General features: G+C 36.0%; 1 protein-coding gene across 2 annotated transcripts in view; it reads right to left on the reverse strand.

The window, feature by feature from the left end:
* LOC106461059 overlaps positions 1 to 14,930 on the reverse strand; it is a 57,935-nt gene that overhangs the window by 27,532 nt on the left and 15,473 nt on the right. For both annotated transcript variants that reach the window (XM_022387897.1, XM_013920845.2), the window contains one exon: positions 5,727 to 5,824. In XM_022387897.1, coding sequence (XP_022243605.1) covers positions 5,727 to 5,824 — 98 coding nt within the window. The remainder of the gene's footprint in view (positions 1 to 5,726; positions 5,825 to 14,930) is intronic.

Consider the following 14,930-nt stretch of genomic DNA (forward strand, 5'->3'; position numbering starts at 1 on the left):
CAGTTCAATTACTCACTACCTACACACACACATTAAATTATTCTCCCGTCACGTTGTCACCCTCTTTTATATACCAGACTACCCTATCTAGTAAATGCTAGGGTATTCGTGAAGGAACAAGATAGTTCTAGAAACTAGAGGGCGTGAGAATAGTCACGTGATCTCGATGACGCAACAATATGTTATCCATACACCTAAAGTATTTTCGGTTATTAGTGGTGATTACAGGGCTATACATCAAAAACAAACAAACCGCTTATGTTCCACCACTACATGAGAACTATTCCTCACAGCAAGCTTCGAAACACATCCTGACCCACGGCATTTCCTACCACCTATATCATTTTACAGGAGAAAAGCTGCACCATAAACCTCCCCGTCGTCCAGCCCGCCATTTACAATACCCATCTCCGAGCAGCCACCTTCCATTACTTTCGCCCGAAAATTCAGTCTCCTACGCACTACTCCCTCACTTGCTCACTGGTCTACACAAACACAGAGTCCAGCTCCAACCATCATTCTCAGTCACCCTCCATGATCAACACACGTGAGGCCTCCACAATGACCGATGACATCACAATAACCAACCAGTCAGCCAAAACCAAACCTTATAAAAGAAAGAAAGCGACACAGACCCAGCCGCCTACGGAACCCCCCAAAGACAACACTGTGTCACCAAGTCCCCTTCAACATCAGCGCCCATCCACCCCCACCCCAGCACAACGACCCGTCATCCAACTCGTCAAACGCTCTTCTAATAGATACCTAGGCCGACTCACAATCACTGCACAAAATGAAACCGATGAACCAAGCTGCATTCACTTCTCCTTCTTCCGCCGCCCATCGACTACTGACACGAACATAACATCCAGGGCAGTCCTTTCCAGAGACAACCTATCACTTTAAACCGTATGATTATGAAAACTAGCTTCCTTTCACGCTAAGTTGACATCAGGTAGTCTCTTCCTTCTTGGCCACCAACCAACACACCATCAATTAAGTTCAACCGCGTACTGGCCTGGCAACCATTAGACGCCAGCCAGTGAAAGTGGTTTTCCTTGGGGATTCTCCCGTTTTCCCCCACAACTAATTCTAACCATTGGATCTATAGATCCCCCGCCGCCCTGAAGGACCACAAGTCCTACATCGGCCGTTGGTTTTGTGCTAATCGTCCCTGGTTTTCTCTCTACTTTTTGCTTGCTATCAAATCATCAACCATCAATGTGCTCCTAAAAATTATCTGGTCGGTGTTTTTTTTTGTTGTGTTTGTTTTTGTTTTTGTCACGTAGCCATTCCAAATTATCTATATCACGAGTGGGGGCAAAGAGAAAATGTTTTACTAAACTTTCAGTTTAGGGTTAAACATTTTAAATCAAATACACTTCCACTATTCTGCGGATTTTTTGCTTCGCTCTTCCAAACAGTACTGATGATCTGTGAACACAGAGAAACTAGTCTGCTGCAGCGGAAGTAGCAAATCAAAGTATAGATTATGCCTCAGCGTCATTTCTCTTTATTGAAATTCACGTTTTGTTGAGGAAAAGAAATTTACAAATAAATAGTTTGCTGAATAAAAACACCTAAAATATTTAGGTTATTAAGGGTGAGTAAAGGACTATAAATCAATTAAATGTGGACCTTGCATTTTTATAGAAGCTATCTGCATAATTCTAGATAAGTTGTGAAAAGAGAGAAAATGTTTTTATATATGTTTGCTCTTACAAGTAAACAAGATATTTTTATTCAGTATGTTTACGTTTTCTTATAGCAAAGCCACATCGGGCTATCTGCTGGGTCAACTGAGGGAAATCGAACCCCCGATTTTAGCGTTGTAAACTCGTAGACGTATCGCTGTCCAAGCGGTGGACTTTATTTCGTAGGTATTTATACTTAAGAGTTAATTACTTTTTGCAAGAATAATGTTCCAGGTCCCATGTTACCCTTAAACTAGTTACTACATCATCAGTTATGCTCGGTTTGATGGGTATGATTACAAAGTGTTGCCAAGCGGTTCAATCTTCATTGTAACAAGTTTCTGTAAAAGACGGCTAGGCCAATTTTAAGCTACCCATTTGACTAGCTTTCCACAGACCTTCCACTCTATGTGAATGTCAGTTTCCAAGACTGAAAACTAGAGGCACAAAAGTCCATCGTAACTCTATCAGGGGACTTGACCAACATATGATTGTATGGGATTGCTATGAATCCAATTTATTCAGTCATAATTTTTTCATTAAAATATTCATTGATTTCAAGGTATGTCTGGAAGCTTGTGAACTTTTGGCTTATTTGTAAGTGTCTGTCGACTTAAAGTCCTTGTTTATTAACAGTGCCTAGAGATATATCTACCTATATCACCAATACCTTCTTGGACCAGAGCATTTTCTTTTGTAACCATAATCTTCACTTTAAAGATGAGAGAAATCCTCTAGATTGGCTCTCCTCCTAATCATTCTGGAGCGAATTTTTCCACTTCCATGGAGAACAATTCCTTTTTTTTTCAAAATGTTGCGGCTTTTGGCTTTACATTAATCAACAATCTTGCGACAAGAACATCTTTCTTTGGAAATTGCTATAACATATTTATCGAGCTATAAATTATCAGTACCAGCATTTCACTAGAAATCGAAAATACAGGTGCTAAACATATCACCTGTAATGCCGTACACATCACTGCATTACTACATGCAAATAGTGTTCATAAAGTTAGCTAAGCCTCTGTAATGAAAGTATTGTTAGGAACACTTTCCACTACAATACTGACAAAGTTGAGTCAAATCTGAAATAATATACTCAAAAAATTTGTTTGTTTGTTTGTAATTAAGCACAAAGCTACACAATTGGCTATATGTGCTCTGCCCACCACGGGTATCGAAACCCGGATTCTAGCGTTGTAAGTCCGCAGACATACCACTGTGCCACTGGGGGCCTCAAAAAATTATATAGCAGAATGTGCTAGTTTTTTAACAAAAGTGGACGTGGTATACATTATTTTAACATCTCAGAATACTGGAAGCTAATTACTACTCTACACACATCACTTATTAAACACAAGAAATAGTTGTTTCGAACATCATTTTCCCTGTAACAACTTATACTTATCCTACTGGCATAAGATGATCTAAAAACAGTTATATGTTTGAGATTAAAGAGAAATTACTTTAAAGATTTAATTTCCAAATTGAAAATAAAACGTTTTACATTTCTTATACTAATATTTTTCCAGGTATATTTGATATAAGTTTTAACTTAAGATGTATCTAAGATAAATATTATACATACTTCAGTATTGTAGATTCTATCATATTTAACCTTATAACAAAATTATAATATTTTTGAAACATTATTTAGCTACTAATTTCACCACTCCATAACTAGTTTTTTAAAACAGTTTATGCATGTAGTTAATCACATCCGTGCAGATCGGAAGTCTAAGTTCTTAAACATGTGTTAATCCTTTTACACAGGTAAAAGATACACAGTGCAACTTAAGTATAAGGCTAGCACGTACACGTTACTCTATGAAAGTAGCCTATTCAAACAAATAATACAAAACTTTTACAAACTGGCTTGGGGTGGTTTACAGGGTGTCCGAAATATCTGGAACCATAGATGATTTGCAGCTTTTCTTAATTTCACATACCTGACTGATTATGGCAAAGCATGAGAAGGTTGAGTTATCCTGATGTGTGGCAGAAAAGGTCGGTCCCAGTGGAAGGTTGCTGCCGAATTTAATGTACGTCTTCCAGAGAGAGAGAAACATCACTCACAGTGCTGTTGGGAAGTTGCTAACTAAATTTAAGGAGACTAGCAGTGTGTTGCCACGAATATGCTCCGTGGTGTTCAAAGAGAATTAAAATGCCATCTCCAAACCTGTTTCGAAATACAAGGAAAGCCCGTGGAACACACACTGTAAAATTCGTTGAAGTATTCAAGGTTTCAGACACCGTGTGGAATGGTACGTAGATTATTGATTGAAGTACGTAACCTAATGATATATGTGATACCACATTAAAGCTTTGGTCTGACAAGAAAAGTGAGGTATTTCAATTATCCTCTCTCTCTTTCTCATTGGCTCTTGCTTTTGCAGCTTTAGTTTCTACCCTCGATTCCAGCAGCACATAGAGAGTGGTGGCCAGCTAGTAATTTATATCAACATACACACAGTGTTGTGAATAAATATTGTATTAATTTGTTCACTTGTGTTTGCTCGTTTTTCCTTTAATATCTAAGTTCAATTTATGGTGTGCCTAAAAATCTTGAACCTACATTTTGCGAGTACTTTAAGACTTTTCTTTCGGACATCAGGATACCTGAATACCACACCTTTACAGTAATTTCCCGCTTTATAATGAACACTATTAGTTTCTTTCTCATTTCAAATCTGAACATTCAAAAATATCAGATCCAAGTTAGCTGCGATTATGAGTATAACTATGAAAAACTAAAATGTTGCTATACTTCCATTTATAATTATTTGGCTTGTACGAGTAACACTGATGACAAAAAAAATTAAAAAGTTTGAGATTATGTGATAATTATTGAGCTCTAATCACTAGTGTATGTCTTCCCAGACTGATTTCGAATCCACATCTCTCATTTATATCAATCTACTGCCAATTCCCAATATGTATGATAACATATTGGTATAATTATAAAACTGAGAATACCTATACATTATAAATATAGGAAATACTTATGTGCACACATTATAATAATGAAACTGATAGGCTGCAACTCATTAGAAACATGATGAAAACATAAGGTCATGTTTTTGGTTTGTTGCTTTCTTCAGCTGCTTGAGGTACTCAACGGTTGAATGGGAGGTGGACTGGAAGCCTTACTTAGTGAACTCATATTCTGTAGGCCTCGCTTCGCTTTAAAGCTTGTATTTCATTGTGGTATAACGAGTAAGCAGAATTCACCTTGACCTTTATATCCACTCTCTTGATCCCTAACTTGTCCCTGGTGCAGTATCCAGCAATAATGATCATGAATCCCTTCGAAAAATGTTTTGTACCATGACATGTACAAGATTTGGACATTTTTCTCACCTAATAACCGGTAATAAATGGTACGAGATTTGTCACAGTTATCAAGGTACTGCCGTGTTTTTTTCGTCTAAGTACCATTCATACAGTTAATCTTACTTTCCTGGGTATTTCGTGGAAACAACTTGTATACACGTGACTTTTGTAATTTTTACGAAAGAAAATATTTCTTGATTGTATTTCGTGCTGTTACTGACCGTTTTACTTTCATAGATTCTCACCTGTTACAAGACGCCACATTTTGCTTACCACAATTGGAATACGACTTATTACAGGTCTCTTTCTGGATTATCTTGGTTCCCCAAGTTGGCCCATATTCTTTGTTTTTGAATGCCGTTAAGTACAATGGATATCTCCATTTTCGAAATTCTAAATAGTCGATCTGAACACATCTGAATGTATAAATACTTTACGTCGGAAACGGCCGTTACACATTCTTCCTTAAGTGATCAATTTTTGGTAGCATCATACTACCTAGAGATGTCAAATAATATCAAAATGTATTTATGATACATGACTTTATATCGGCCGTGATTGTCACATGACTTGCTTACCGTTTTAATATAACATCCTTAACCATCTCTACAATGAAGGCTACAGTGATACTGTTCCTTTAAGTTTTAACTTTGGAGGAGTGTTGATAAGCAAATAACAGTATAGAGTTACATCACTCACCTGTTGAACTTGTAAATGTCTTCGATATTTCCAAAGAGTTCTGTTAATGTTTCCTTGTTTAGTTCATTCCTTGCGGACAATATGTGCTGAAAATATCCCTATAAGAAGAAATATTTTACAATAATCACACATCAAAACATGAGAAGTTTAAACGGCTGATGAATATTGACATAGTGTTCTATGTTTCTTTTATGTTAATATAAGTAGATCAACGTCGTTAATTGAAGATAATGATGCAGTGGTTCTTGTTATTTAAACTTATTATGTCATTGTAAAAAAAAAAAATGCGCTGCTGCTATCTAATATATTATGTTATTATTATGAACATACCAAAGTTAAAACAAATAAGTATGAAATACGGTGCCTTATCACCCTAATGAACGTAAACATGTCTGGAAGATTTTATCTTACAGGATGGTCGATAAAATGTGGAGATATCCCAACGTAAAATCAAAACATACAAAATGGTTAAAAAGCAAATACTAACATAACTTTCATTTGACATTTGAACCCTGTGATAGTGCTTCTTTTTCAACTATATCTCTATTTGATTTGACTATCACAGCGCGTTCTGCTGAAGATGACAATGTCTTGCACACCAAGACTTGAACTTTAATTACTATCTTACCGTTCTTCATCACCTAAGATACAAACATTCTTACTTAAGTAATCATAACGTATTAAAGAGCAAAACCCTTTATACACTGAATGAACGTTAGTCTTTACTGATCGAAAGATTAACTCATTAACAGATACACAAAAATCAGATTTGAATCACAAGTTTTAGTTAAATTTTACCCAAACTGGGCTTATAATTCTCAACACTTGTAATGCTTACAAAATTTACTGGAGTTCACAACTGACACATAACCACGAACTTCAGATGATATTTTATTATATTGTACATTTCACCTTCTTCGTGGACTCATTTAGAAATAAATAGTAGACTTAAATATTAACTTAACTACACAGTAGCTTGAATATTTTAAAAGTTGACAGTTGTGTTACTGATACAAAGTGAATTTAGAAGTAACTAGCAAATGCACCGGTGTGATGCACGATGAGAGGTTCATGAAAGTTAACAAATCGTTTATATAATTCATTTATTGATTTTATACAGAAGAGTCATTGTTTGTTTTATCCATGGATACATCTTTACTGGAGTTTGTATTCAGAAACCGCCTTGGTTAGTAATTAGGTACGTACAGTCTTGGCCAAAATGTTTGCATACTGTTCTATATTGATAATACTGTCTACATGCATGGAGTAGTTATCGAGTAAATGCCCAAGTAGTAACAGATAAGGTAGCGTAATATTGGACAAACATGTACTAGTTGTTATTCTGGTCTGTATAAGTTGTTTTGAGCATTTGTTCGTCAAAACACAAATACGCAACTGTTTTGTGTAAAAGGATGTGCTTTTGATATAATCTTTTTTGAAACTGATCAACGCTTGGTACAGACAATTTCTCTGTACTTGGTGTAGAGTCATGCCTCGTCAGGTGCCAAAAGTTATGGAGTGTAAAATTTTTCGACTGTCCAGAAATGATATGAAGCAAATGGACTTTGCCAGAATAGTAGGGTACCCCCAGAATCCTGAAAGGTCATGGGACTACAGGAAACTCAGACTGGTAGACGCCGAAAACTACTGCTCAAGATGACCGTGGTTTGATCGGGTTAACACGTCAAGGTCGAGAGAAGTCTTGCAACACCTTAAGACGGGAATGGAATGAACACATTCATTCCAGGGTATCCAGAAGAACAGTGAATAGGAAACTGGCCAAACAAGGTTATTTTGCAAAGGATAGCTGCAAACCGATATTAACCAGAATTCACCGTCGTCACCGTGTTACTTGGGTAAGACAACATGCCAACTTACAGTTAGAACACTGGCGACATGTCATCTTTTCAGATGAATCCTGTTTCATGCTTGTTAAAGCTGATGGTAAGATTCTTGTTTGTCATTTGCTTGAAGAACAGGAGCTGGTGCAGTACATATTTGGACAACTATTCATCATGGTGGAAAACTGCTCTTCATATCCTCCAAGGAAATGTCAATGGCACCTCCTACAAGCATCACATGGACACGATATTTCTGCCATATGCTGGCGCAAGGTTTGTAATAACTTTTTGTTCTAGGATGGCAATGCCAGTGCTCACAGGGCGCGTATTGTACTGGATTATCTCGACCAGGAGGATGTAACAAGATTGCTATGGCCAGCAAAGTCTCCAGGTCGTAATCCCAATGACAAGTGTTCGGCAAAACTGAACCAGAAAAATGTTAACCACGACCCTAAAATAGCTACTTTAGATGATTTGCAGCGCCTTCTAGTGACAAGTTGGGATGCAATCACGGTGGATTACATCAATAATCTCATCGACAGCATGCCACGTCCCCTTATGGAGTTTATTAGAGTATGAGGAGGACCAACCAAGTATTGAATGTGTAATATGAACTGATATAAGGTTATATACGCTGTGTATGTTAATTTGATTTATATTTTGTCATTATTTATATTTTGGTAAGGTTTTGGTGTGATAAGTGCAATGCTGAATTACATATCTTTCTACAGATGTCTGACAAAATTATTTGCTGTTCTAATAAATCGTTCATGATGTCCATAGAACTTGTCTCATTATACAAATTACATGCGTAAATGTTTAATATAACATGTATTTCTCAGTTTTATAGTGCTAAGTGTATTTGTATTCCATCTTAATTATAATGATCTTATTTTTTACAAAATATGCAAACATGCCCCATGTCTGCGGACTTACAACGCGAGAAACGTGTCTGTCTTGAAAGTATATATAAAAATGTGTAAAAAGAAATCTCTCAAATGATTGGTGGGATTTGAAAAAGAAATGCAATTGTAGAATTAATATTTTACCAGTTATGAATATAAACAGTGTTTCTGTTTTTGTCTTAACTATGCCAGTAATGATGGAAGGTACATATACTGTATGTATACCCCATGTAATGAAACAGGAGAAACCCATCATTACCTGCCCCCCAGTGGCACAACGGTATGTCTGCGGACTTACAACGCTAGAAACCGGGTTTAGCTACCCGTGGTGGGCAGAGCACAGATAGCCCTTGTGTAGCTTTCTGTTTAACAACTATTTTCTTGGAGAATGAACGCTGCTGAAAACCCTCACTAAGATTTTGCTCATTTTTAGCCAACTCGTGCGTGTTTTCTGCGATTTCAAGAGTAAAAAGACAGAGAAGTACAGTCTCCTTAAAACAACCTGCAAACTTTTAAGGTAAGACCTTTAAAGTGCCTTTTAAGGGCTTCAAAAAGAAAGCCCATTATGGACTGAGAGTTCATTTTTACTTGTAGACTTTCACCGGATCTGTCGGGCTTTCACCAAGAGTAGAGCTGGGTAGGCAATTTGCTGCTCAAAAAATGAGTCAAACTCTATAACTACTTAACTGTAACGTGTTCTTCCATTCGTGGTGGTGGGGGGTTTAAAGTATTTGATGAAAATGATATGAAATCCAGTTAAGGTAATAACAAATCAAATCACTTTATTTCTTCCTTAACATTTGTTACAGGCTATTTTCACTTGTACACAGTTGTAGGCTTAAGTTTATGAATAAACTTCTAAACATTAGTTCCGCAACTAAATATAGGACTAACTTCAAATACATGGTTTCAATACAAACTATGAGACGTAAGTCTAACTTAACTCCTTAACTTTTATCGGTAAACAAACACGCAACTCTGAGTCTGAATAACAAATTTGCTAACCTACGGGTTAACTAATTTCTTGGACTACAAACACTAAATATATACCATCACTCACGAATGTCTCTGAAGTTTCACTCACTTCTCAAATGCAGAGGTGTCGCTAGGCGCTGGCACACAGGGCCTGTGCGCCGATTCTATTTGACAGTGCCCATAATACCCAATTGGTGTCTTGAAAAATCAGAATAAAAATCATGATCGATATCAGTCAGAAACGTCGATAATTCCTGCACCAATGAACCCGAGCCCCGAATCTTTTAATTAAGCACCTAGCTTGGTCGAATATACTAATGTTATCCTCACGCGTCCTTTAGCTGTCATCTAAATCAACAATGAAAATATAGCTTACAACAATATTTGTTGGTCAACTGGTCATAGTAGTGACATTTGCAAACTAGGTATGCAATATATGAATTGAAAATAGTTTAACTTAAATTGTAAAATTAGATTTAACCTCTCATTGTAAATTAACAGAAACAGACCTGCAATTTAAATAGAACATTGTTTTCACGATGCTATAAATATAACCTAATAGATAATTTTCTGTCGTAAACTTACCCATACAACTCAGCCAATCATAACATTTTTTTCAACGATTACCTATCTCCAAATTTATATAACAGATCTACAAATTACAGTGTAATCAGAAAATTGTTAATGACCCATCTATATCTACATACATAAAAGAAAAATTAATAAGATGTACTTCTATCAGAGAGCAATAATATGTTAACAACTTTTAAGCCTAATAAAACAATGAAGAACAAATATGATCAAGCTAAAATTATTACATTTCTGAATAAACTACGCCTTGAATAATAAGTGTTGCTCATTCTCTGAACCAACTGCCAGAAAAATTTATCTGATCGTATTGTTTAACTGAACTAACAAGTATCTGCACATTCACATACATTAAAAAATAAAATTAAACGCCAACCCAAGAACACGATACGGCCAAGACGTGCAGCACCGACAGGAAACAGCCGCTAAGTCCATGAATAAACAGAAGCACGCCCTCTAGTGCAACTGTATCAGTCACCACCACTCAGGTTAAAGGCATATATTATCTTAATGAAGGTCTCACGGATTATTGAGAATATACAAAATAAAGATTTGTGTTGCAGTTACTTTCAGAACACTAAAATTAGCGTAAATATAGTTAACATTATATAGATAAGTTCATAACTTAGTGTATATATATATATATATATATAATTAACATTCTATAGATAAGTTCATAACCTAGTGTATATATATATATATATATAGTGGCGGCGCGTATAAGAAGCTTGGGAAGGCTTAGCCTCTCCAAATAAACTGTCCCTCATGGGGTATTATTTTCACCATCTCAAAAATATTATACAGTATTTGTGGAGAAAAAAGAGACAGAGGAGAGTTTATTTGCTTAGGAGCACGAACTGATTCTCCCCAGTTCTGCAACCCCACACACGTAACAGAATAGCCTACACAAAGAGAAAAAATGCATTCATCGCCTATGTGTGTGTATATATATGTATATTGCGATCGTAAACCTTTAGATTGGTTTACCAACTTCAGTTTCTTTATTTACTTAGATAAATTCACTTTACTAATCTTGAAAGTACTTACAAATTATTAATACCTAAATTAATCATTTTAGAGCATCAAACAATTACGTTTACAAACATTAACGAAACATTTAAAGTGCTTCAAATTATTTATATATAATTAAAAATTAATGTTTGAATTTAAATCAAAGTACATTTTATTTTACTCTTATCTTGTTTTAACTTCATAACAATATTCGTAGTAAAATCTTAATCAGATAATTGTACTGAAGTATCAGTTATATATTAAACATATATCAGAATGATGAAACAGACAATATTTTGTTGATATGATAAGAAAACAAACCTAATAAATTAAAACGACAACGGTACTTAAAATCGTGTCAGTTCTACTGGGTTGGCGCCAGTCAAGACATAAGGTACGTGCCCCTCCTATAGCTAGCGGGGTAAAAGGTTTAATTATTATGTAACAGCACGCAAACTCAAACTGCGGCGAAGAATAATTAGATAATTTTTCATAAAATAAGTCAATGAGCTAAGCACTCTGGTGACAAGAAAAATAAAAAGACGAGCTGTTTCTGTGCTGAGAAAGCAGACGCCAAGCTGGAGCCAACTATCGTGCCGATGGCTGAGTGTTGGGTTTCTTACGGAACCGACAGGCTAGACAAACTTCTGATTGTTGCCACGAGTCTTTTGGACAGTATGCTTTTGTCACAGCCCTGTTATGATCCATCGATTTTTCAAAGTTAGGTCATATTCTTTTTGAAACTTAAAATATCCAAGTTACGGTTTAGTTTCAATGTTTCTGCAAATAAATTGACTTCCTTGTTTGTATTTATATTTCTAATGAAAATAGGTTGATACCAAAGTTTGAAAATTAACACCAATGCATAAAATTTTCTTTAGCGATTGGTCATTTAATCTTCACTACCGTCTAAGTGTTACTTCTTTTGTGGGTAGTAGAGCAGATGATTACAAGTAAGTTACCTGAAAGGCCAAAGTACGTGGGTATACCTGGGTCACAAACATTAGGACAGTGTTGCATGCCAGTGTTCAGTGGTATAGGAAATTCATTTTACCAGAGGGTAGGAATTTCAACGTACCTGAAATTGTCAGAAAGCACTTACACGTGATGTGTATTATAATTATTGAGTAAGTAGTGACACTGTAAGATATAAATGTTTGTATTTGTTTTGGTGAATGAAAATTTAGATTTTCTAACTGGAAATTTTGTTGTTGTTTTGGTCCTTTATAGGAATTTTGCTCCCTGTACACAAATGCAGATGAAACAATTTTTCCCTTTGCTGTCGAAATGTAAGAGACATCAGTGTCTATTGTAAAAATGTGAGAAAAATAAGTGTTGTTGCATGTCACAAGATAAAGACAAACTCGGGGCCGGCCCTAAGGGTGACGTGCGCCAAAATCGGCATTGCAATTAGTAGTTCTTGTCAATTTAACAGGGGCAGGGGCGCCGAATACAAAGTTTGACACAGGCCACAATTCTGTCTAGGGCCGGCTCTGCTAAAACGTCGCACATTCCTTTTCACGGCACTGAAACCAAAAATTATTTTAGATGAAATGTTTACAATTAGTTTTAAGAAAAGTGATGAGCAAGTAGTACGAATTTGAAATAAAAAAATCACTTAATATAATTAACATTTGTACAAGCATCTGACAAATTTCATTTAAAATAGAAGTAAGCTGCATGTGTGAATTATCATTTCACTAATATAATGTTAAAATTCAAAGCTGAGATTGTAGATTATAAATAATGTTGTCGAAACTTCTTCTTTTTTCACACAATCAGCATGTAAATATTTCTGATACGTGTCCCTATTTAAACTGGGATTTGGGGAAGATGCGGCATAAAACATGGAATGCCAAAATGTCGCACGATAAGAGGCTCTGTGTTGATATTTACCCGTGTATACCCACAAATAAGGCCTAGTTTTATGATTAGGTAGTGCATATTGTTTCATAAACTGAAAATTACAAAAAAGAAATAGGATGGGGTCAAAGACACAAGAAATCAATGTTTGTTCTGTAAAGCATCATAAAGAAACCCAAAGTCGCAACATGACAGCCATACTCAAGTACTTTCTCTATGAAATTTAAGACATTCTGGACCGCAAAAACGAAAAGTCTCTGTGTAACCAAACTGTACAGTCATATCGACATTATACTGTGGGTATATAGAGTAGTACCAACATTAGACTGCTGGTATAAGCACAACAATGAAGTTCTATAAAACAACCTTCTTTAATTTACTTCCTATACAGAACGAAGTGGTGTAATGTGGAACAATAAAATAAATAATACGGGGTGCTTATAAAATGACATCAGAACCAAGAACATGTTCTACAGATTCAGCAGGTGGTAACAAATATCCTTATTTTAACATATGGTGTATTAGCAAAATTGTAGGCAACACATTATATTTCTTTATATTTTTTACGAAGATAACTTGCAAGAAAATCCCTGCTATGTGTGTGACTAGCTCAAATATTTTTTTTCTACTCTTTCTATGTATTTGGCATCAGGCTTAATGATAATTTAGCTATTTCTACTTTACACTGTAGGTCGCCGTTCGTATCCCGTTACTGAAAGGAAAAATCGCCTTCCACACTTTACGGTCCTGGGTGTGCCATAAGCGTGACAGGCACGTCCCACTATTCAGTGAGACAAGAGTAGCTCAAGAGTGGGTGGTTGGAGCTGTTGATTGGCTGCCTAGCCTCTTGTCTACCAGTTCAAATGTACAGACGGCTAGCGCAGAGCCCTTGAGTATTTATGCATGAACAACATAATAAGTAGCATTAACACCAAATTACTAGTCATTTATTAGAAAAGCGCCCGCAACTATCATTTTCACTAAACTACACACAATTGGAAAACACTCTTACCAACAAGCCCCCAGTGGCTCAATGGTGAGCCTCAGGCTTACAACGATAAAACTCGAGTTTCGATACCTTTGGTGGGCAGAGCACAGATGAACCATTGAGTAGTTTTGAGCTTAACAACAACTAAAAAAAAAAAAAATCCAAACCTTACTAACAAATTAGTTGTAACAAAAGATAGACAAAGAGTGTTTTTAATACTTGAGAGTTTATTATATAGGAATTTCGCCCCCACTTTAGCAGAATGATCCTGTAAACGTTTCATGTTCTACACTGAATGCAAGAATCCAGAAGTTCCTCAACTTCAGTCTTCTCTAACTTAGAACCAAATACAATTCTACTAAAATGCAAAATCATCGTTGTCTATTGAAACACAATCGACGCCCCCGAAATGGGACAACTTTCGACATCCTGAAACTCTTCTTATAACAAATGTTTGTTTTATGTAAGTAAGAATACCTAAAAACAACAACAATAAAGTAATATATTTTATAGGTCTGGTGGTTAGGGCACTCGACTCGCAAATTGAGGGTCGCGGGTTGGAATCTCCGTCACCGAACATGTGCGCCCTTTCAGTCGTGGGGGCGTTCGTCAATTCCATTATTCGTTGGCAAAAGAGTAGCCCAAGAGTTGGCGGTTGGTGGTGTTAACTAGCTGCCTTCCGTCTAGTTTAACACTGTTAAATTAGGGGCGGCTAGCGCTGATAACCCTTGAGTAGCTTTGCGCGAAATTCAAAACAAACCAGTCATGCTTTACACCATTACCACATCGCAAAATATCTGTAAAAAAATCGATACTGTGCAGTACTGAAAATCAACTTCAGATGTATATATATATATGCTTGTTCCTATTTTGAAAATAAGGTTGAAGCTCCTTCCGATTTTAATATCCTATGTGTCAATCGCTATTATTATTAATATTCATACGGTTTTGGTCCCAAAACTGTGGTTTACAAACTAAAGTAATTATTATGTTTCGCAACTAATGGAATTTTGGAAGCTATATTTTCCTTGTT

This window comes from Limulus polyphemus, unplaced genomic scaffold, assembly GCF_000517525.1.
Source record: "Limulus polyphemus unplaced genomic scaffold, Limulus_polyphemus-2.1.2 Scaffold890, whole genome shotgun sequence".
NCBI classification, from domain to species: domain Eukaryota; kingdom Metazoa; phylum Arthropoda; class Merostomata; order Xiphosura; family Limulidae; genus Limulus; species Limulus polyphemus.